At 38.5% G+C, this 25,303-nt stretch overlaps 1 protein-coding gene across 5 annotated transcripts in view; it reads right to left on the bottom strand.

The window, feature by feature from the left end:
• LOC128020691 (protein furry homolog) overlaps window positions 1–25,303 on the bottom strand; it is a gene marked incomplete at its 3' end in the record, with an annotated part of 80,160 nt that overhangs the window by 31,355 nt on the left and 23,502 nt on the right. Inside the window, 1 exon segment of one of the 5 annotated variants that reach the window (XM_052607299.1) lies at window positions 4,121–4,471. In XM_052607299.1, the coding sequence (XP_052463259.1) occupies window positions 4,121–4,190 (70 nt within the window). 5 annotated transcript variants of the gene reach the window in all.

Below are 25,303 nucleotides of genomic sequence, written 5' to 3'. Positions count from 1 at the left end.
AACACTAACTGAGGAGAAGGTCAAGCTGGAATTCAAGCAAAGCCAAGAGAGAGAGTGAAAGATTGAAAAAAAAAAGAGAGGGTGGGAGGGACTATGGTGCTATATTTAACCTCAGTACTGACACACACTCTTCTAACACATTCATTTGAATGTGTTATAATCCAGCTTTGACTCTATAATAACCATGATGATAACATCATAATTTGATTTACAGTAAAAATGTCTGTTATGACAATAACTGGACAAAACGTATAGTGGAACTAGTTTAAAATGAATGGATATCTCTTGTGAGCCAGATTTTTCTGTCAAAGACCCATCTACTCACAATTTATCAGTCTAAACAATGTTTACCTAGTTATGACACCATCATAGAAAACTAATAGTTCAAAACTTAACACTAAAATAACAGCTTTTGCATTTTTCAAAATCAGGGCTCCAAACTGCGACTAAAACGGTCGCATTTGTGACCATAAATATTAAAATGGGAGTGAAGTTTTTGCTGAGGTCGCCACTGGCGACTAGGCCTATGTATTTACATGTTATCTCTTAAAAAAATGCATGTACATGCCTTTTTTCCTGAATTTTTTGCATTCACATCTTTTGTTATGTTCGCACATTGAGAGAATGCGCATTGAAGTTTTAGTGGGAAAAAATAGTTTTAAACAGTCCTCATCTGCCGCGCAGCAGCGCTGACACATAAGCGCGAGAGAGAAATGATGGAGACTTGAAGAGAAAGTGCAGAAAAACAGCGTCTATTTCGTTCATAACTTGAACAAACTACAACAGGTAAAGTTGTCATCTGTGTGGATATTGGCAATATCGTTAACAGTTCTCGTTTATAATCATAAGGCTTCTTCTTAACAAGATCTTAGTCCATGCTGTGTTCTGTTAATGCATGACCTTCATTATTTGAAGTGCACTTGCCATCCAGTAATCACAAAAAGCTTTGTGCTTTGTTACTTTTTAATTTACAAAGTATCAGCTTTAAAATTATTTCAAATTCATAACAATATTCAAACAATAAATACAGTTTTGGTGCTCTTTCAGGGGCCGTTCACATATCACGCGTGGGAAAATGCTAGGCGCGCCGTGGTTCGTTCTTGTCACATGACCTGCAGTGCGCTTGCGGGATTCTGAAAAGTTGAGATGTTTTTAACTCGATGCGGTGCGGACGCGCCTGGAAAAAAACGAGCGCGTCGCTTCCATTATGAGCACGCAAGCGTACCGCGCGCCTACATTTGAAATAACGAACTTGAGCGTGCAAAAGACACATGTGAACGGCCCCATGCGGCAGGCGCGATCGCGAGTAGTGCCTCGTTTCAAGCAGCACGTGAACCTATCATACCTTGCTCTTTACTACTAGAGTACATAATGAACATGAATTAACATCAAAAGGTAGGTTATTTTATAAGAGATTCTACAGTACAACACTTTCAAACTGCGGAAAACGTGTAAAGCTTGTAAACATTGCAACGTTATATTGACCTTAGTAACCTTTCGGTGTCCATAAGCTCATCAGTCAGCTAGAAAAATAGCTATAAAGAGGAGCATTTCGCTATATTTATGAGCTATTGAATTTTAATATTTTTACTTAACCTGTTGTCTACATGATTCAACTACTCCTATAAAATTTTATTTTACTAATTAAGAAAAACAGACTGAAAGTGTGAAAGACATGCACTCTTAAAAATAAAGGAGCTTAAAAGGTTCTTTACAGAACAATTTTGGTTCCACAAAGAACCATTCAGTCAAAGGCTCTTTGAAGAACAATCTCTTTCTGACTTTTTCATAATCTGTTATTGTCTTCAATAATCATGTCATGTTAATCATAATCATGTTAAAGGTTCTTGATGAAACCCTTTAGACAGGAAAAAAGGTTCTTCTATGGTATCATGAAGCACCTTTATTTTTAAGAGAGTATGACAACATTTACAGAATGCATTGAGGAGGACCCCAAACTATACTCATGACTGTATATTTCAAGTTGGAAAAGACATTTAGCTCCCACTTTAAGTGAACCTTCATTCCCAGGTCATCTACAAGATGGATTAAAATGCTGATAAAGTCAAGAAAAGATGAGACATAAACACGTCAGTATGATTAAAAAGTTAAAATGTAAAATAAATAATTTAAATAAAACACATAAAACATGTTTATTCTGTGGCACCTAAAAAAATCATTTGGCACCTAAGTTTTTTTCTTATAGGAGCCAATGGCTCCTTACTTGATTTTTTTGTTTGGAGCCCTGAAAAAGCATTATAAAAATTATTAATCAGGATTTTTGCTTTACATTCCAAATGAGGACATTCATATGTTACCAAAGGAGGGTCATCTTTAGCTAAAGGAACACATTTGTCCCTAAACTGCAGTTTATTATATACACAATAATTATGAATAAGTGCAAGGCAAGTCCAGACACACCATCATCTGTATAATGACTACTAGATCCAGTCAAAACAATTGCTCAAAAATACAGTATAATACACTAATCACACAACAGACCCACTCTTGATAATGAGTTAAAAAGAGGCAGCAAACTGACCTTTATTTATCCATATAAACATACAGAACCCCTTTCTGCATTCATCTACTCTTTATCCCACCTAGATTATTTGTTGCTCCAGCTCATCTTAATAATCACTTTGTACACAAGCTTAATTCACAGCTTGAGCTTGCATAAAAAAGGTGGCTCTGACAGAAATTATACAGCAAATTAAACTGATAGAGAAAGAGAGCATGCAAGAGAAAAAAATAATAAGAAAGAGAGCATGCAGAAAAAGAGATCAGAGGAGCTGGAAAGAGATTTAAGTGGATTTACTTAAGTGAGTTAGTAGACTGTTACCAGACCACCTGTTCTACTTCACAGGGATCGAGCAGCAAGTCTAAAACACACAGGAGCAAATGAACAGTCACTGGACAGCAACACAGCTCCTTTGTACAATAAAAACACATGATTATCACCATTCGGTAACAGTTCTACCTCTGCTGACAATGCAAGTTAGAGATCCCTCACAAACACACACAACCCCACACACACAACAGAGCAGGGACTTAACATGAAGAAGACATTGGTGAGGCTAAGAACTGGTTTATATAGGTTAAACTCAGTGATGTAACATTTCCCATTCCAGTGGCATGAATCTTTATGCACCAGCACATTATCAACAGCATCTTCAATGTCAAATTCTATTCACTTCTAATTTAACATTCAAACTGAAATGTCAGACCCTTTTTTATATTTTACATTAGGCTATAACAACTAATCTATAAAATAAATGTAAGGATTGATCAAATAATCAACAGAATAATCAATGATGAATTTTAATAGTTGTTAAATAAAGCTGTAATTCTACATTTTAATCTAATCTAGAATAGTTAAGGAAATAATTCAGGGACACAAAGTTCTCTATTTGTCCCTCATGCAAAACAGTAACACTTTTACAAAACACACCCTATATTCCACTCAAATTTTGTAAAATGATGCTTTTCATACAATCATTATCTGAAACATATGTCACTGCCACCATCCTCATCTTCATATAAAGTACATTATCCATGACATAGAATAACCTTGAGATGGCGCACACTCAAACGCAGTGATGTTTGCACACTGAGAGGTATTGACGTGCTCAAACACTGCACGTGATGAAAAACAACAGTACAAATCCTCCTGATCACGTCACGAGCCCCTTTGGTCTGCAGTCATTACATAACGCAACCTCTCAAGCCAAACACAAATGTATCGGACACACGCACACATTTAGCATCATCAATTTACAAGAAACATCCTGAGCGCTGGAGCCAATAATCTCAGAAATAACAGAGGGATGTAAACATCCCAGAGTAATCTGAACCATTTAAGTCTCCTGATAAAGCTGGTATGAAATGGATGGGGTTTAGATCTCGTCACTAGTACTTAAATGACATAAAACTGAGGAAAAGCATTGATTCAGCAGATCGTAAACAACTCTGTCCTACAGAGGGGTCAGCACAAAAATGCAGCGGCATTAAACGTGGATTTAGAATACTGTGTGTGTGTGTGTGTGTGTGTGTGTGTGTGTGTGTGTGTGTGTGTGTGTGTTTGTGTGTGTGTGTGTTTGTGTGCTAAGTTCGTACTCACTGCTGCCCCAGGATTTCAGCAGAGATTTGATGCTGATCTCAAAAAAGCCTGAATCCTGCTGGCTGGCCATGGCTGGAGAGCAGGCTCAGTCACTGTAGCGACACAGAGATGAGAATCCAGGCAGAGAGAGTTGGTGGAGTAATGCAAAGAGAGAGAGGGCACTTTACAGTGCCATACGCTACAGCACTGTCTTACACTACGAGTCCCGTGTCAGCTCTGAGCACTGAGCAACTGCTCTCTCTCCTCTACCTCTCTCTTCCCTGCCCCATCCCTCTCACACTCTCTCTCATCAGCCGCTCTCCCTCTCGCTCACTCTGCATTAAGAGGATTTGCTCTCAGAGAGAGAATAAAATTGAGCTGCTGTTGGTATTGTCCAGTCTCCCTGAGATGGACATCAAGAAAAAGGGAGAGGGGAGGGGTTTGTTTGTTTACTGCAGTACTGCCCTCACCAGATTGGTACAGAACGACTGTACCTCAGTGGTCTTGTTTGCCATCCTGACAATTCCATAAATGTAAATATGTTTTCAGTAGAATGACGCAGCAGAGATTGCAAGCTGATTCGCTGATGCTTTAATTCTTTCAGCAAATCAACTTGCGATGTATCTGATTGCCTTAACAACAACACATCCACATCTACTGTACACATAATATTTAAATATTTCTATTAATTTTTAATGGCATTTTATTTTAATATCAGTATATTAAAGGAATAGTTTATATGAGGAGGAAAATGTTCCTGAAAATATACCCTCAGACCATCCAAAATGCAGATGAGTTTGTTTCTACTTGGGACTGGAGAAATTTAGATTTAAATTTCTTGTTTACCATTTGATCCTCTGCAATGAATGGGTGCCGTCAGATTGAGAGTCCAAAGAAATAAAAATAAGGCTTTTTCACTGGAGAAAACAATAATATGGATAGAGGACTTGGTTTGGAAACAATGGTTTGAAATTAAAAACATCACAATAAAGGATTTCCACTTCACAAAATGTTAATTCATGTACTAGATTTGAGTCGATTATAACATTTTATTTTTATCAGCTGTTTTAACTCTCATTCTGACGGCACCCATTCACTGCAGAAGATCCACTGGCAGTGATGCAAGTCATGTAATGCTACATTTTATTCCAGTTGATGAATCTGAATGTAGTGTTTACATGAATGCTAAATAAAAGTGATTAGGTTGATGTGTGTTCATATGTATCAAGTTTATATGTTTGTTTTTTTACATGCGCACATTGCACAAATATAGAGTTTCTCACTGTTTGCACATACTAACCACTCTTCTATATGGTTCTTTTTCTGTTTTTAGTAGCAGAATTAAATTAATTGATAAATATACATATAAACCGCTGTGCCGTGCTGCTTATATTTATCACCAAAAAAAAAAAGCCTCTACCAAAATGGGTTGCCTGTGGATGAATATCCAAAACACGGACTGGCGGGAGGTTGTCCTGCTCCACTTCACAGTTGCTGAATGAAAGGAGAATTTTATTATGACAAGAAACGCATTTTTACAACAATTTATTCAAAAGGAAGTGCTGCTTGCATCATACTTTGGTTGCATGTAAACATAGCCAGTGTGTGGGAATGGGTTTACATTGTCACACCATCTGCTGGCAGACACCCAGCACTGCAGACAAACACTAGATAACACAAGGCATGTGCTCTTGAACATGCATACAGTAAAACAGAGAGTACAGTGAATGTTTCTAAAGGACAAATGTGATTCAGTACATCACTGCTGAGCATTCAATTCAAACAGTTCACTTTATGACATCATTGATTCTCTGTCTGTTATTGTTAGGATAATGTCCTTTTACAGGAAAATGGGTAACTGAAAGCTTTGCTTCAAGATATTAAACAAATCAAAAATTGCAACCAATCCCAATTAATCTTGTTGATTCACAACTTTTGCCTTATAAATTTTAAAAAAAGACAAAAGGGAGATAAAGGAGGAGACTAAAGATGATATGAACCTGTAAGGCTGGTCCGATGATTTCGTCCCATTCTGTGCAGTTACAGCAAATGAATGGACCATGTGCAACATATCTATTTATTTATTGACCATTAAATTAGATTTAAATATTCAAATTGTCATGGAGATGCCAGGCACCCAGATCCTGCAACTCCACCAATTGGTCAATATTCTTTTTTATTTTTAATGTTTCAAAATGTATTCCTGTGATGGCAAAACATCTTATTTACGAAACATTTTTAGAATGGAACAAACAAAGCGATGTGTTGTGTTAATGGTCAATATACATCAGTAAAGGAATGTGATACTAATCTCTCAGATCAGTATCACTTACAGCAGACAGAAATGTAAGACTTGTCGAAGGATGAAAGCAAATAGTTTCCATGTGAAAGCATTTGGATTTAATTTTCGTTAACAGCGTTTGAAGAGCAATCAAACATGTTCCACTCCATGCTCTTTATCTTTCCAGAAATTCTTGTTCCCTTTCATTTTTGTTCTCTTTTGCTTTGCCTATATTAAGACGTTTACAAAATGAAACAACACAGAAATGCTGATAACCATACATTTAAGCAACCATAATATTAATGCTTCCCTTTGCAAACACAGTATGTTTACATCAGATTAACCATTTTGGTTCTGGAAAGAGTGGCATGCTGTATATGACAACTTGATTGACAGAGCATGTAATTAGTGAAGCGTATTATAGCTCTAAGCAAAAGGACTGGAGAAAGCTCCTTCACATTCTGTCACATCCAAATAAATGTGAAACCGAGAGAAAGCGATCTTTATTCTGCAAGATGCGTTACCAAATAATATAATATAACGATTGAGGGAGATCAAATAGGCATAATGTGTAAATCGCTTTAACTTGCTTATCATTTCAATATTTTATTACGTTACTTATTGCATAGGACAAATGCGGCTTGCATATTCAGAGAGCCATAAAAATGTCTAGTTTCTGAAAAAAGCTCTGGTAAACAATGCCTGTATTTATATGCAATAAAGTGGTGACATAAATCAGCACAAAATAAATTATGTGTTTGTGCTGAAAAAGTTTGGAAATGTGCTGTTTGTGGTGGCTTGAATTGAGGAGTGTCTGGGACTCTTGATGGTTTTACTGCTACTGCGGAGTTCTCCCAGCTGACACTGAGCTCTCCCAGCTGCCCCGGCACATCTCCACAGTAGTTGGGCTCACACCCAGCACTTCCACCGCACACAAACCCTCTCACGGTTTCATCTGGTGAGCTGCTTTAAAGAAATCACTTACTGTAAAAGAACAGCTTACTGTCCAAATTGACAAAATAAATAATCACAAAATACAAACTTTAGTGATTTTACAGCCATTTCTGTTATCTTTACTCACCTTGTGTCAATGCAACCAGTCAGGTTTACTTTTTTTGACATGTTTCAAACTGTTTTCGCCCAATCAATGGCATCCACAACAACAATGAACCTTGGGATTATAAAATCACATTAATTTTTTTCCCCAAAGTCTATGCTTTCCTTTTTAATTTAAACTTCATTTTTATGACTGGATTCTGTGATTCTGTCTGTGTTTTCTTCACTGTGGAAATCACAGGGTCCTTACTGAACCCCTTTGACTGTCATTGTGTGGACAAAATATTTTGTTGAATGGATATTTAAACGTGGTAAACATTGCAAAACGTGTCTGGCAATAAGATATGATGCTAAGTTGACAAACTCTTTGTTTAGTTTTAGCTGTTATAAAAGCCACGCAGGACAATAATGTCATGCCTGCAGGTACAGGCCAAAAACAGCACAGTTTTACTACATTACTCATGTTAGGCATCGATTTTTAACATTCCTAGCTATCTGTTTTTGATTTTATTCTCTGCTATGAGAGCTTCACAGCGGTCATGCTTGGATAATCTTTACAAGAAACCCCCTGAATTCCAATCATTTGGAGCATCAGGCAACCTCTACCAGCTGTTAGACTCTGGCACAGGGATCACTGACTCAAAACTATCCAGCGCCTGGATCCTGTTTCCATGATATAGTTCCGTGCCAGTTCTGGTGAGCAAACTGCCTTCCAAAACCCATGATCTAATTGGGCTGTTTCCAATAAGAGTCAGTGATCGGTCGAGATGCTAAAAGTAAATAAGGAAAACCAAGAGTCAGTGTTACAGGTGAACATTCTTCAAAACAAATCTGTGTTGTGGAAAAACGTGAGGGTGAGTAAATTAGATCTACATTAATTGCTGTACATGATGGACTTGGAGGACGGGCCATTATTTCTCCCAATCAACGTGTGCCAAGAAAGATGAGCCGCTGTGACGAAGTCACCGCCCTTCGGGCCCCGGATAATAGAGAGGAGTATGTGTGGCCACGAGACTCCGCCCCCTACCTGGACTCCTCCTTTCTGAACACTGCCCTTCCTTCACAATTCCCCCGCACAACGAGGACACCAGATCCCCTGTTTATTTAGGACACTATTTCCCCTCAGAACACTTTATTCCCATCTTGGACATTTTATGATTGAGATTCGGTTTAATAAAAGCCTCTCTGAGGCCTGATGCCACACCCACTGTGTCTGTCATTTGCTCCTCCTGCAACAATGAATAATTCAGCCAACTCCAGAAATCTAACTAAAACTCCCTCTTTGTGTTGAGCTGGTTTCTTCCCTGATAAAAGTTCTCTTCAGCCAATCAATAAGTCTTCGGTGAGGGTTCCTGGTATTAAAGGCATCTGACACACCTGTTCAGTACAGCTCTGAAAGTGCAGTCATGAGAGACATGCGCCCACTCAGCAGAAAACCTTAATATACTCCTTTTTTAGCTTTGAAGAGGAAATGACAGGAAAACACAGCGCCAGATTTTCAATTCAATGAAAAAAAAAGCAAGAGACATTATAACACAAATCAACTGTATTGTTGATTATACCCATGACTTCTAAACCACTATCCACTTTCCCTCCAAAATCTCTCTGTTCTCTCTCTCTTTCATTCTCTCCCCAACCTACCCCAAACTTTTGAACGGTGGTATATGTTACTCTTTTTTTAATTAGTATTTACAAAGTTTTGGATAATGCCCTCATGAAAAACAAATTCAACATTGATTGCTAGCATCTCAAACATAGTGGATCCACATGTCTGCATCATTACTATGATAACCAATGTGGACGTGCTAGCAAAATCAACTAGACAGTGGACATCAACAAATAGTCAGAAAAAATATAAGATCTGGCCACATAAAAAAAAAAAAACATAATAATAATAATAATAATTAAAGCTGCAAGCAGCGATGAACGGGCCCTCGCACCCGGGCTCACCGGCAGCGAGTGGCTTTAGTTAATAGGTGAACGGTGAGAAATATGCGTTTAAACTCATAAATATAAGTAGAATATATCAATGTTTATTCCATATATGTGCCAATCTTCCTGTTGCCAGCAGGTGGCGCTATCATTATAATGGAAAATTGGCCTTCAGATGTGTTCAGGGCAGGACTTTTATCGAACATGTGAGGTTTGGGGAGGATTGGACATTTTATGCCTGAGTTACAACAACATCCTATTTCATGGCGAAACAATGAAATTTGTCAGGCCGCCATGGACACGCCCTTTAACGAAACCTCAAGATCTTCGCAATTTAAGATCGCAAAAGGCTTTAGATTACACTGACCAAGTTTGGTGTTGATCTGAATAAATCTCTAGGAGGAGTTCGTTAAAGTCCAACCCCTGAAAATGGCAAAAACAACAGCAATTTTGAAGGGAAAATTCAAAATAACCGACTTCCTGTTGGGATCCGGATTTCGTACCAGAGACTTTTTTGTAGGTATTGGAGTGTTACATGTGTGTACCAATTTTTGTACATGTACGTGAAACATAGCTCGAGGCGCACTCCGTTGAAAGTGTATAGGTGGCGCTATAGAGCCATTCTGCCACACCCGGTGGAATATTGGCCTGAAGATCTGTTCAGGCCAGGACTCTTATCACACATGTGAAGTTTGGGGAAGATCGGACATCTTATGCCTGAGTTATAACATCTTTTATTCGCATGGCGAGACATCGAACTTCGTCGCGGCGCCATGAACAAGCCTTTTAACGAAAACTCAAGATCTTCACAACTGAACATCGCACAGGCCTTTAGATTAGACTGACCACAAAAAAGACATTGATGTCATAAAATTTCTAGGAGTAGTTCGTCGCAGCGTAAAATATGTCACTTCCTGTTGCCAATAGGTGGCGCTATGACTATAACTGAATATGGGCATGTCAATCTGTTCAGGTTCGGAGTCTCATCAAACATGTGAAGTTTGGGGCAGATTGGTCATTGTATGTGTGAGTTATAGCAACTTCATTTTTCATGGCGAATCATCGAAATTCGCCAGGCCGCCACGGACACGCCCTTCAACGAAAAGTCAGGATCTTCGCAATTTAACATCGCAAAGGCCTTTAGATTAGGCATACCAAATTTGGTGTTGATTTGAAGAACTCTCTAGGAGGAGTTCGTTAAAATACAACACATGGAAATGACCAAAATTACACAAAATATGCTCATAATATTAAAAATAACCGACTTCCTGTTGGGTTTAGAATTTCGCTCCAAGAGTCTTTTTTGTAGGTATTGGTGTGTTACATATGTGTGCCAATTTTCGTGCATGTACGTGAAACATAGCTGGAAGGCTGTTGATTTTCTTGGTATAGGTGGCGCTGTCGAGCCATTTTGCCACACCCTCTTCTGAATCCTATATCAGACGAAAATTTTCACCAGGTTTGACGAGTGTGCAAAGTTTCATGACTTTTTGAGCATGTTAAAGCCCTCAAAAATGCGATTCATTCGGGAGAAGAAGAAGAAGAAGAAGAAGAAGAAGAATAATAATTAAAGCTGCAAGCAGCGATGAACGGGCCCTCGCACCCGGGCTCACCGCCATCGTGTGGCTTTAGTAAAAAGGTGAACGTTGAGAAATATGCATTTAATGTCCTAAATATAAGTTGAATATATCAAAGTATATCCCATATATGTGCCAATCTTCCTGTTGCCAGCAGGTGGCGCTATCATTATAATGGAATATTGGCCTTCAGATGTGTTCAGGCCAGGACTTTTATCAAACATGTGAAGTTTGGGGAAGATTGAACATTTTATGCTTGAGTTACAACAACTTCTCTTGCTGTGGCAAGACATCAAATTTTGTCATGGCGCCATGGAAACACCCTTTAACAAAAACTCAAGATCTCCAAAAGTTAACATTGCACAGGCGTTTAGATTAGACTGACCACAACATATATGTTAATCTAAAAAAAATTATAGGAGTAGTTTGTCGCAGCCTAAAACATGTCACTTCCTGTTGCCAGCAGGTGGCGCTATTACTATAACTGAATATGTGCATGTAGATCTGTTAAGGGCAGAAGTCTTAACTAACATGTGAAGTTTGGCGCAGATTGGACATTGTATGTCTGAGTTACAGCAACTTCCTTTTCATCGCAATATATCAAAATTTGTCAGGCCGCCATGGACACGTCCTTTAACGAAACCTCAAGATCATTGCAATTTAACAATGCAAAGGCCTTTAGATTACACTGACCAAGTTTGGTGAAGATCTGAATAAATCTCTAGGAGGAGTTAGTTAAAGTACAACCCCTGAAAATGGCAAAAACAACACCAATTTTGCAGAGAAAATTCTAAATAACTGACTTCCTGTTGGGATTCGGATTTCGTACCAAGAGACTTTTTTGTAGGTATTGGTGTGTTACATGTGTGTACCGATTTTTGTACATGTACGTGAAACATAGCTCGAGGCACACTCCGTTGAAAGTGCATATGCACTCCGTTGAAAGTGTATAGGTGGCGCTATCGAGCCATTTTGCCACACCCAATGGAATATTTGCCTTCATATGTGTTCAGGCCAGGACCCTTATCACACACGTGAAGTTTGGGGAAGATCGGACATTTTATGCCTGAGTTATAACATCTTTTATTCCCATGGCGAGACATCGAACTTCGTCACGGCGCCATGGACACGCCTTTTAACAAAAACTCAAGATCTTCACAACTAAACATCACACAGGTCTTTAGATTAGACTGACCACAAAAAAGACATTGATGTCATAAAATTTCTAGGGGTAGTTTGTCGCAGTGTAAAATATGTAACTTCCTGTTGCCAATAGGTGGCGCTATGACTATAACTGAATATTGGCATGTAGATCTGTTCAGGTCAAGAGTCTTATCCAACATGTGAAGTTTGGGGCAGATTGGACATTGTATGTCTGAGTTACAGCAACTTCCTTTTTCATGGCGAAACATCAAAATTTGTCAGGCCGCCATGGACCCGCCCTTTAACGAAACCTCAAGTCCTTCGCAATTTATTATCGCAAAGGGCTTTAGATTACACTGACCAAGTTTGGTGTTGATCTGAATAAATCTCTAGCAGAAGTTCGTTAAAGTACAACCCCTGAAAATGGCAAAAACAACACCAATTTTGAAGGGAAAATTCAAAATAACCGACTTCCTGTTGGGATCCGGATTTCGTACCAAGAGACTTTTTTGTAGGTATTGGAGTGTTACATGTGTGTACCAATTTTTGTACATGTATGTGAAACATAGCTCGAGGCGCACTCCGTTGAAAGTGTATAGGTGGCGCTATAGAGCCATTCTGCCACACCTGGTGGAATATTGGCCTGAAGATCTGTTCAGGCCAGGACTCTTATAACACATGTGAAGTTTGGGGAAGATCGGACATCTTATGCCTGAGTTATAACATCTTTTATTCGCATGGCGAGACATCGAACTTCGTCGCGGCGCCATGAACAAGCCTTTTAACGAAAACTCAAGATCTTCACAACTGGACATCGTACAGGCCTTTAGATTAGACTGACCACAAAAAAGACATTGATGTCATAAAATTTCTAGGAGTAGTTCGTTGCAGCGTAAAATATGTCACTTCCTGTTGCCAATAGGTGGCGCTATGACTATAACTGAATATGGGCATGTCAGTCTGTTCAGGTTCGGAGTCTCCTCAAACATGTGAAGTTTGGGGCAGATTGGTCATTGTATGTGTGAGTTATAGCAACTTCATTTTTCATGGCGAATCATCGAAATTCGCCAGGCCGCCACGGACACGCCCTTCAACGAAAAGTCAGGATCTTCGCAATTTAACATCGCAAAGGCCTTTAGATTAGGCATACCAAATTTGGTGTTGATTTGAAGAACTCTCTAGGAGGAGTTCGTTAAAATACAACACATGGAAATGACCAAAATTACACAAAATATGCTCATAATATTAAAAATAACCGACTTCCTGTTGGGTTTAGAATTTCGCTCCAAGAGTCTTTTTTGTAGGTATTGGTGTGTTACATATGTGTGCCAATTTTCGTGCATGTACGTGAAACATAGCTGGAAGGCTGTTGATTTTCTTGGTATAGGTGGCGCTGTCGAGCCATTTTGCCACACCCTCTTCTGAATCCTATATCAGACGAAAATTTTCACCAGGTTTGACGAGTGTGCAAAGTTTCATGACTTTTTGAGCATGTTAAAGCCCTCAAAAATGCGATTCATTCGGGAGAAGAAGAAGAAGAAGAAGAATAATAATAATAAAAAACAAAGCAGATACAAGAGGGTCCTCGCACCTCGGTGCTCGGGCCCTAATTAAAGCTGCAAGCAGCGATGAACGGGCCCTCGCACCCGGGCTCACCGCCATCGTGTGGCTTTAGTAAAAAGGTGAACGTTGAGAAATATGCATTTAATGTCCTAAATATAAGTGGAATATATCAAAGTATATCCCATATATGTGCCAATCTTACCATTGCCAGCAGGTGGCACTATCATTATGATGGAATATTGGCTTTCAGAGGTGTTCAGGCCAGGACTCTTATCAAACATGTGAAGTTTGGGGAAGATTGAACATTTTATGCTTGAGTTACAACAACTTCTCTTGCTGTGGCAAGACATCAAATTTTGTCATGGCGCCATGGAAACGGCCTTTAACAAAAACTCAAGATCTCCAAAAGTTAACATTGCACAGGCCTTTAAATTTGATTGACCACAAAATATATGTTAATCTCAAAAAAATTATAGGAGTAGTTTGTCGCAGCGTAAAACATGTCACTTCCTGTTGCCAATAGGTGGCGCTATGACTATAACTGAATGTGGGCATGTAGATCTGTTAAGGGCAGAAGTTTTATCTAACATGTGAAGTTTGGGGCAGATTGGACATTGTATGTCTGAGTTACAGCAACTTCCTTTTTCATGGCGAAACATCAAAATTTGTCAGGCCGCCATGGACACGCCCTTTAACGAAATCTAAAGATCTTCGCAATTTAACATCGCAAAGGGCTTAAGATTACACTGACCAGGTTTGGTGTTGATCTGAATAAATCTTTAGGAGGAGTTCGTTAAAGTACAACCCCTGAAAATGGCAAAAACAACGCCAATTTTGCAGAGAAAATTCTAAATAATCGACTTCCTGTTGGGATTCGGATTTCGTACCAAGAGACTTTTTTGTAGGTATTGGTGTGTTACATGTGTATACCAATTTTTGTACATGTACATGAAACATAGCTCGAGGCGTACTCTGTTGAAAGTGTATAGGTGGCGCTATCGAGCCATTTTGCCACACCTGATGGAATTTTGGCCTTCAGATGTGTTCAGGCCAGGACTCTTATCACACATGTGCAGTTTGGGGAAGATCGGACATTTTATGCCTGAGTTATAACATCTTTTATTCCCATGGCGAGACATCGAACTTCGTGATGGCGCCATGGACACGGCTTTTAACGAAAACTCAAGATCTTCACAACTAAACATCGCACAGGCCTTTAGATTAGACTGACCACAAAAAATACATTGATGTCATAAAATTTCTAGGAGTAGTTCATCGCAGTGTAAAATATGTCACTTCCTGTTGCCAGTAGGTGGCGCTATGACTATAACTGAATATGGGCATGTCAATCTGTTCAGGTCAGGAGTCTCATCAAACATGTGAAGTTTGGGGCAGATTGGTCATTGTATGTCTGAGTTATAGCAACTTCATTTTTCATGGCGAATCATCGAAATTCGCCAGGCCGCCACGGACACGCCCATTAACGAAAACTCAAAAGCTTCGCAATTTAACATCGCAAAGGCCTTCAGATTAGGCATACCAAATTTGGTGTTGATCTGAATGAATCTCTAGGAGGAGTTCGTTAAAATACAACGCATGGAAATGACAAAAATGACACAAAATTTGCTCATAATATTAGTAATAACCGACTTCCTGTTGGGTTTCGTATTTTGCTCCAAGAGACTTTTTTGTAGGTATTGGAGAGTTACATGTGTATACCGATTTTCATACATGTACATGAAACGTAGCTCGAGGCGCACACCATTGAACGTGTATAGGTGGCGCTGTTGAGCCATTTTGCCACACCCACTTCTGAAACCCGTATCAGACGTAAATTTTCGCCAGTTCTGAGGTGTGTGCAAAGTTTCATGACTTTTCGAGCATGTTTAGGCCCTCAAAAATGCGATTCATTTTGGAGAAGAAGAATAATAATAATAATAATAATAATAATAATAATAATAATAATAATAATAATAATAATAATTAAAGCTGCAAGCAGCGATGAACGGGCCCTCGCACCCGGGCTCACCGGCAGCGAGTGGCTTTAGTTAATAGGTGAACGGTGAGAAATATGCGTTTAAACTCATAAATATAAGTAGAATATATCAATGTTTATTCCATATATGTGCCAATCTTCCTGTTGCCAGCAGGTGGCGCTATCATTATAATGGAATATTGGCCTTCAGATGTGTTCAGGGCAGGACTTTTATCGAACATGTGAGGTTTGGGGAGGATTGGACACTTTATGCCTGAGTTACAACAACATCCTATTTCATGGCGAAACAATGAAATTTGTCAGGCCGCCATGGACACGCCCTTTAACGAAACATCAAGATCTTCGCAATTTAAGATCGCAAAAGGCTTTAGATTACACTGACCAAGTTTGGTGTTGATCTGAATAAATATCTAGGAGGAGTTCGTTAAAGTACAACCCCTGAAAATGGCCAAAACAACACTAATTTTGCAGAGAAAATTCCAAATAACTGACTTCCTGTTGGGATTCGGACTTCGTACCAAGAGACTTTTTCGTAGATATTGGTGTGTTACATGTGTGTACCGATTCTTGTACATGTACGTGAAACATAGCTCAAGGCGCACTCCGTTTAAAGTGTATACGCACTCCGTTGAAAGTGTATAGGTGGCGCTATTGAGCCATTTTGCCACACTCGATGGAATATTGGCCTTCAGATCTGTTCAGGCCAGGACCCTTATCACACAAGTGAAGTTTGGGCAAGATCGGACATTTTATGCCTGAGTTATAACATCTTTTATTCCCATGGCGAGACATCGAACTTCATCACGGCGCCATGGACACACCTTTTAACAAAAACTCAAGATATTCACAACTAAACATCACACAGGTCTTTAGATTAGACTGACCACAAAAAAGACATTGATGTCATAAAATTTCTAGGAGTAGTTTGTCGCAGTGTAAAATATGTAACTTCCTGTTGCCAATAGGTGGCGCTATGACTATAACTGAATATTGGCATGTAGATCTGTTCAGGTCAAGAGTCTTATCCAACATGTGAAGTTTGGGGCAGATTGGACATTGTATGTCTGAATTACAGCAACTTCCTTTTTCATGGCGAAACATCGAAATTTTCCAGGCCGCCATGGACCCGCCCTTTAACGAAACCTCAAGTCCTTCGCAATTTATTATCGCAAAGGGCTTTAGATTACACTGACCAAGTTTGATGTTGATCTGAATAAATCTCTAGGAGGAGTTCGTTAAAGTACAACCCCTGAAAATGGCAAAAACAACAGCAATTTTGAAGGGAAAATTCAAAATAACCGACTTCCTGTTGGGATCCGGATTTCGTACCAAGAGACTTTTTTGTAGGTATTGGAGTGTTACATGTGTGTACCAATTTTTGTACATGTACGTGAAACATAGCTCGAGGCGCACTCCGTTGAAAGTGTATAGGTGGCGCTATAGAGCCATTCTGCCACACCCGGTGGAATATTGGCCTGCAGATCTGTTCAGGCCAGGACTCTTATCACACATGTGAAGTTTGGGGAAGATCGGACATTTTATGCCTGAGTTATAACATCTTTTATTCGCATGGCGAGACATCGAACTTCGTCGCGGCGCCATGAACAAGCCTTTTAACGAAAACTCAAGATCTTCACAACTGAACATCGCACAGGCCTTTAGATTAGACTGACCACAAAAAAGACATTGATGTCATAAAATTTCTAGGAGTAGTTAGTCGCAGCATAAAATATGTCACTTCCTGTTGCCAATAGGTGGCGCTATGACTATAACTGAATATGGGCATGTCAATCTGTTCAGGTTCGGAGTCTCATCAAACATGTGAAGTTTGGGGCAGATTGGTCATTGTATGTGTGAGTTATAGCAACTTCATTTTTCATGGCGAATCATCGAAATTCGCCAGGCCGCCACGGACACGCCCTTCAACGAAAAGTCAGGATCTTCGCAATTTAACATCGCAAAGGCCTTTAGATTAGGCATACCAAATTTGGTGTTGATTTGAAGAACTCTCTAGGAGGAGTTCGTTAAAATACAACACATGGAAATGACCAAAATTACACAAAATATGCTCATAATATTAAAAATAACCGACTTCCTGTTGGGTTTAGAATTTCGCTCCAAGAGTCTTTTTTGTAGGTATTGGTGTGTTACATATGTGTGCCAATTTTCGTGCATGTACGTGAAACATAGCTGGAAGGCTGTTGATTTTCTTGGTATAGGTGGCGCTGTCGAGCCATTTTGCCACACCCTCTTCTGAATCCTATATCAGACGAAAATTTTCACCAGGTTTGACGAGTGTGCAAAGTTTCATGACTTTTTGAGCATGTTAAAGCCCTCAAAAATGCGATTCATTCGGGAGAAGAAGAAGAAGAAGAAGAAGAAGAATAATAAATATAGCTGCAAGCAGCGATGGCGGGCTCAAGCCATCAGTGCAACGCCACCCCGGTGGCATCGGGAAAACTGTGCCCAGCGGGCATAAGCATTTACAGTAACCCTCTGGCAATCAAATTTTAAGGGATATGGCAGTTAAAGGGTTAACCCGACCCATCTAGACTTTGAAATCACATACACAGAACAATATATATAACTTTAGTAACACTTTATTTTAATATATATAAAAAATGTATAAGGTGTGCATCGTAGCTGACACCTAAATAAACACATTACAATTGTTTATGACTGCAAGTCTTTTTCCTCAAATGCTATTGAGCTTCAAATTTGCGTTTGAGCCCATGTGAAAAAGTAGCATAATTTACATATGACTTACAGTTTGTTTTAATAAATATCAAACATTCAATTTAATTATGCATTATAGCTGTCACCTAGATGGACAATTACAGTTGTTTTATGACTGTAAGTCATTCTCTTCAAATGCTACTGACGTTAGAAAAATGTATAACAATATCACATGTAACTTTAGAGACGGTCCCTAAATTTGAGACTCTCGAATGTCCAATGTCAAGCCAACTTTATGCCTGTTTTTTTTTTTTTTTTTTTTTTTACTTTATTTTTCTTTTCTCTGTGCCGGATTGCTGATGTCTTTTACCCGGGCATAGATGTCCATCCATCAATTACGAACATTCATCCGCAAATGTCCGAGCGGTCGCGAGCGCGGATGGGAGAATGGCGCATGTTTTATTTTTTTTTGAGCTACTGGGATGGTGCCACCTCTGGGAGTTGGTGCCCTACGAAGACTGCGTATTCTGCATATAGGGAGCGGCGGTACTATCTGGAAGATATATTCCTCAAGCCGTCGTACAAGAGGAGGTGATGCTAGTACTTCATCTGTTCATAAAGCCTATATATAAAGTCTTAATATAGTATTCCACAATATGTTGTGCTATTCTAATATTATTGCGTTTTTTTATTGACATTGTTATTTGCTGTTATTTTTGACTTGATAAAAAAAAATTAAATATAAACTTATGCAATTGTGTATATATATATATATATATATATATATATATATATATATATATATATATATATATATATATATATATATAGTGTACAGTTTTCTTTTATTGCATCTAGAAATAAGTGTTTCTGAGTTCTGTGTTTGTTTATTTAATTTTATTTTTTTAGGAAGATTACAGCATTTAATCTCCTCAAAATAAATGTGCATATAAACCATGAACAATTTAATTATAGCTGTATTTATAAAATGCTTACTAATGACTATTAATTTTGGGAGAAGGCTATATGATGCAGCAACAGTTGATGTTGAGGCCTAAGATATTTCTTAAGCTGTAATGATGAAAAAACAACAACAACAACAACAACACAAAATTGCTTATTTTTTCTCTGCTGGTGATTAAAGAGATGATTAAGTCTCCCTCCCTCTCTCTCTCTCTCTCTCTCTCTCTCTCTCTGACACCAAGCCCATCTCCTCTCTCACACATTCACACAAACTCAGCACACACACTTAACACACAAACTCACACACACACACACACACACACACATTACCCACAGTGACAGAGGGACAGAGTGACATCAGATGTATGGTAGTTTTTTTTATTTTCTCTCATCCATATAGTGTTGTGTAGTCATGAAACTATGCATATTTCCTCAGCATGACTTGTCTTCTATGTGTACATTTTGTTGAAGTGTTTAGAAGCTGCACTTAAAAAAATAAAAGACATTTACTGGTTCCTTTTTTACTGTTATTTCAAAAAATCACCATGACAAAACCATTCAAGCTATCCAAAATTCATTCGCACCTGTTCTGTAAGATACATTCTTTAAACAGTGGTAAAAGAGGATGTGGTGCTGATCCTTCAAGAGTCACTCCAAACTTATCTGTCCATAAAGCCTATAAAGAATTATTATTAATACACAGTATTTCACAATACTTCAGCATATTATTCTAATTAAGTGAGGGTCATTTTATCAGTAAAATACATATTTTTCTTTGAAAGATTTCTATAAATGATTTAGATCATATTCGTTTCTACAATAATTATTTAAAAGTAATCCTATAGCTCCCTCTGGTGGCCATTATTGGTACTAAGAATTGCAAGCTTGATTTATATGTTATGATAGTTTTAATTTTATGGTGGCTCCTGGACATGATAAAGCTATGAAACTTACTGTGATTCCTTCAAATGATGACTTCTAAGTATATAAAAAATGATGAAGAGTTGGAATGAAGAATGTTAAAGATATAGTAAAATAACTATTGTATTTTTTTATGTTACTTTAATAAATCGGTATGGCCACGCCATTTAAGGTATCCTAAACCCATTCGCAATTTAACATCTTCAGTATATGGGCATCATGTTGAAAAAGTTTGGTGTGAACTACTTGTGTCTTCTTGAAGGAGTATGATTCATTTACAGGCTGATTTGATCATAAATCCACAATAAAATTTCTGAGATCTGAATCAATCTGTGTTGTTGTTTGTTTATTTTTATTTTTTTATTTTTCATAGGAAGATAACTGACTCTTTACTCTCCTTTTTAATAAATGTGCTTATAAACCAAGATCAAGCTATTTATAGTTGTATTTATAAGCTGCTTATTAATGACTATTTAAGTTGGGACAAGACTTTATAAAGCATGAACTGACTATTTACTAATGAGTGCAGTTATTATAAAGTGTTACCAATGCATTTACTAATGTTAACAAATTAGACATTATTTTACAGTGTTATAAAATCCTTTAATGACTTATAAGCATTTGTGAAAGTTCTGCTTGCATTACAGCTTAGTCTTGATCTGTGAGCTGAACAGTTTTACTGTTACATCCATGAGATTATGTAAATTAAGATAAATGTCATGTCACAGGATGGAATAGGTCAGTATCAAATGAGTTGAAATTATTATTTGCAGCACAAATAAGTATTTTTAGAATTGTGTTTTTAATTCCTGAAACTGTCAGAAAAGGATAAGGCCTAAGAGATTTCTTAAGCTGTAATGAAAACAGCAATGTTAGCAACAGCAACAAAAAATAACAATTTAAAATACTTTTTTTTTTCTGGTGATTAAAGAGATGATTAAGTCTCTCTCTCTCTCTCTCTTTCTCTCTCTTTCTGTCTCTCATTGTGTCTGCCACTCAGCTCATGCCCATCCCCCACTCACAGACACACACACACACACACTTGGTCAGCACACATACATTCCTCAAACAGAGGGACAGAGTGAGTTGAGATGTCTGACAGTTTTTTTAATTTTCTTTTAATCATACAGTGTTGTAAAGTCATGAAACTATGCATATGTCCTCAGAATGATTTGATCTCTGTATGAATTTTTTTTAAGTGTTTGGAAGCTGCAATTTAAAAATACAAGACAATTAATGATTCCCTTTTTACTGTCATTTCAAAAAATCACCACGACAAAACGGTTCAAGCTAACCAAAATCCGTTCGCAATTTAAGTTCCTCAATGTTTTTTCAACATGTAGACAAAGTTTGGTGAGTATAGTGAACATTTCCTGTGAGGAGTATGCATTAAATCAGAGCTCAATTTAAATATTCAAATCAAAATAGCCGACTTCCTGTTGGTCGTAGCTGATGACTGTGAATTAGAAAGTTGTCCGTCTTGATAAGAACAATTTATGTACCAAGTTTGGTGTCTGTAGCTAAAACTAATCCCCCCACTTTTGACAAAAGGTGGCGCTATAGAGTGCCTCCTTCACGCCCTTTTAAAAGCTTTTGCCATGGTCTAGCTATCTTTAATACTGATATCTGTTTCGAGTTTCATGTAAATCTGAGCTAGTTATCTGCCTAAAAATCACCAGAACAGAACATTCAAGTTTGACACGTTGCCATGGCAACACTATATTAGATATAAATATCCCCACAACAGATTTTCTTCGGCCGTGTTTTGTCATTATTCTGATGAAGTTTGAAGCAAATCAAGTAAAAATAAGATGCTGAATTCAAAGCGTTTTGAAAATGATTCACTTCCTGCTGCCAGTTGGTGGCGCTATAACTTTGACTCCTAATAGTCACATATATATGATCGGTATCATACAATGAACAAACCAATTAAGTTTGATAAAATTCAGGAAATGTATGTGGATGTTATTATACATTTCCTGTTTCTCCTTTCTCGCCATAATTTCAACGCCTCGCCACGGGCAAACCGTTCGAGATATCAAAAATCTCTTCGCAATTTAGCATCCCCAATGTCTTGAGATCGTGTTCACCGAGTTTGGTGGTGAATGGGTGGAGTTCCTCAGAGGAGTATATCAAATTCCAGAGCATGTGTTTTTCATAAAACCCTAAATAGCCAACTTCCTGTTGGGCGGAGCTTATGACATGCAGTGTGAAAGTTGTTTGGTTTGATGAGTTATATATATGTACCAAGTTTCATATGTATACGTGCAAGTATGCATGATATATGGCCCTCGGTACTACAGGGGGCGCTGTAGAGCCCCTGTGCCACGCCCGTGTATCAGACTCTGCCCGGCCCTAATGGCCGCAGGTTCCAAGGTGTGTGCCAATTTTCAAGAGTTTTTGAGCATGTTAAGGGCCCCAAAAGCCCCCGAAACCTTGAAGAAAAATAATAATAATAATAATAATAACAAATAATCCTAAGGAAAACAATAGGGCTCTCGCCCTCCAGGCTTGAGCCCTAATTAAAGCTGCAAGCAGCGATGAACGGGCCCTCGCACCCGGGCTCAACGCCATCGTGTGGCTTTAGTAAAAAGGTGAACGTTGAGAAATATGCATTTAAACTCATAAATATAAGTGCAATATATCAAAGTTTATTCCATATGTGTGCCAATCTTCCTTTTGCCAGCAGGTGGCGCTATCGTTATAATGGAATATTGGCCTTCAGATGTGTTCAAGCCAGGACCCTTATCACACATGTGAAGTTTGGGCAAGATCGGACATTTTATGCCTGAGTTATAACATCTTTTATTCCCATGGCGAGACATCGAACTTCGTCATGGCGACATGGACATCCCTTTTAACAAAAACTCAAGATCTTCACAACTAAACATCACACAGGTCTTTAGATTAGACTGACCACAAAAAAGACAATGATGTCATAAAATTTCTAGGAGTAGTTTGTCACAGTGTAAAATATGTCACTTCCAGTTGCCAATAGGTGGCGCTATGACTATAACTGAATATTGGCATGTAGATCTGTTCAGGTGTAGAGTCTTATCAAAAATGTGAAGTTTGGGGCGGATTGGACATTGTATGTGTGAGTTATAGCACCATCATTTTTCATGGCGAATCATCGAAATTTGTCAGGCCGCCATGGACACGCACTTTAACGAAACCTCAATTCCTTCGCAATTTAACATGGCAAAGGGCTTTAGATTACACTGACCAAGTTTGGTGTTGATCTGAATAAATCTCTAGGAGGAGTTCGTTAAAATACAACCCCTGAAAATGACAAAAACAACACAAATTTTGCAGGGAAAATTAAAAATAACCGACTTCCTGTTGGGATTCGGGTTTCGTACCAAGAGACTTTTTTGTAGCTATTGGTGTGTTACATATGTTTACCGATTTTCGTACATGTATATGACATGTAGCTCGAGGCGCACTCCATTGAATATGTATAGGTGGCGCTATCGAGCCATTTTGCCACACCCAATGGAATATTAGCCTCCAGATGTGTTCAGGTCAGTACTCTTATCAAACATTTGAAGTTTGGGCAAGATCTGATATTTTATGACTGAGTTACAACAACTTCTACTCCCATGGCGAGACATCGAACTTTGACATGGCGCCATGGACACGCCCTTTAACGAAAACTCAAGATCTTCTCAATTTAACATCGTACAGGCCTTTAGATTAGACTGACGACAAAAAAGACATTGATGTCAAAAATTTCTAGGAGTAGTTTGTCGCAGTGTAAAATATGTCACTTCCTGTTGCCAATAGGTGGCGCTATGACTATAACTGAATATGGTCATGTCAAACCGTTCAGGACAGGAGTCTCATCAAACATATGAAGTTTGGGGCAGATTGGTCATTGTATGTCTGAGTTATAGCAACTTCCTGTTTCATGGCGAATCATCGAAATTCGCCAGGCCGCCACACACAGGCCCTTCAACGAAAACTCAAAAGCTTCGCAATTTAACATCGCAAAGGCCTTTAGATTAGGCATACCAAATTTGGTGTTGATCTGAATTAATCTCAAGAAGGAGTTCGTTAAAATACAACGCATGGAATTGACAAAAATGACACAAAATTTGCTCATAATATTAGAAATAACCGACTTCCTGTTGGGTTTCGGATTTTGCTCCAAGAGACTTTTTTGTAGGTATTGGAGAGTTACATGTGTATACCGATTTTCATACATGTACTTGAAACGTAGCTCGAGGCGCACACCGTTGAACGTGTATAGGTGGCGCTGTTGAGCCATTTTGCCACACCCACTTCTGAAACCCATATCAGACGTAAATTTTCGCCAGTTCTGAGGTGTGTGCAAAGTTTCATGACTTTTCGAGCATGTTTAGGCCCTCAAAAATGCGATTCATCTTAGAGAAGAAGAATAATAATAATAATTAAAGCTGCAAGCAGCGATGAACGGGCCCTCGCACCCGGGCTCACCAGCAGCGAGTGGCTTTAGTTAATAGGTGAACGGTGAGAAATATGCTTTTAAACTCATAAATATAAGTAGAATATATCAATGTTTATTCCATATATGTGCCAATCTTCCTGTTGCCAGCAGGTGGCGATATCATTATAATGGAATATTGGCCTTCAGATGTGTTCAGGGCAGGACTTTTATCGAACATGTGAGGTTTGGGGAGGATTGGACATTTTATGCCTGAATTACAACAACATCCTATTTCATGGCGAAACATCGAAATTTGTCAGGCCGCCATGGACACGCCTTTTAACGAAACCTCAAGATCTTCGCAATTTAAGATCGCAATAGGCTTTAGATTACACTGACCAAGTTTGGTGTTGATCTGAATAAATATCTAGGAGGAGTTTGTTAAAGTACAACCCCTGAAAATGGCCAAAACAACACTAATTTTGCAGAGAAAATTCGAAATAACTGACTTCCTGTTGGGATTCGGATTTCGTACCAAGAGACTTTTTTGTAGATATTGGTGTGTTACATGTGTGTACCGATTTTTTGTACATGTACGTGAAACATAGCTCGAGGCGCACTCCGTTTAAAGTGTATACGCACTCCGTTTAAAGTGTATAGGTGGCGCTATCGAGCCATTTTGCCACAC

This window comes from Carassius gibelio, chromosome A10 (assembly GCF_023724105.1).
Source record: "Carassius gibelio isolate Cgi1373 ecotype wild population from Czech Republic chromosome A10, carGib1.2-hapl.c, whole genome shotgun sequence".
Taxonomy (NCBI): Eukaryota; Metazoa; Chordata; class Actinopteri; order Cypriniformes; family Cyprinidae; genus Carassius; species Carassius gibelio.
The sequence above is the reverse complement of the archived record's forward strand: the minus strand, read 5'-3'. Positions and strand labels throughout refer to the sequence as shown.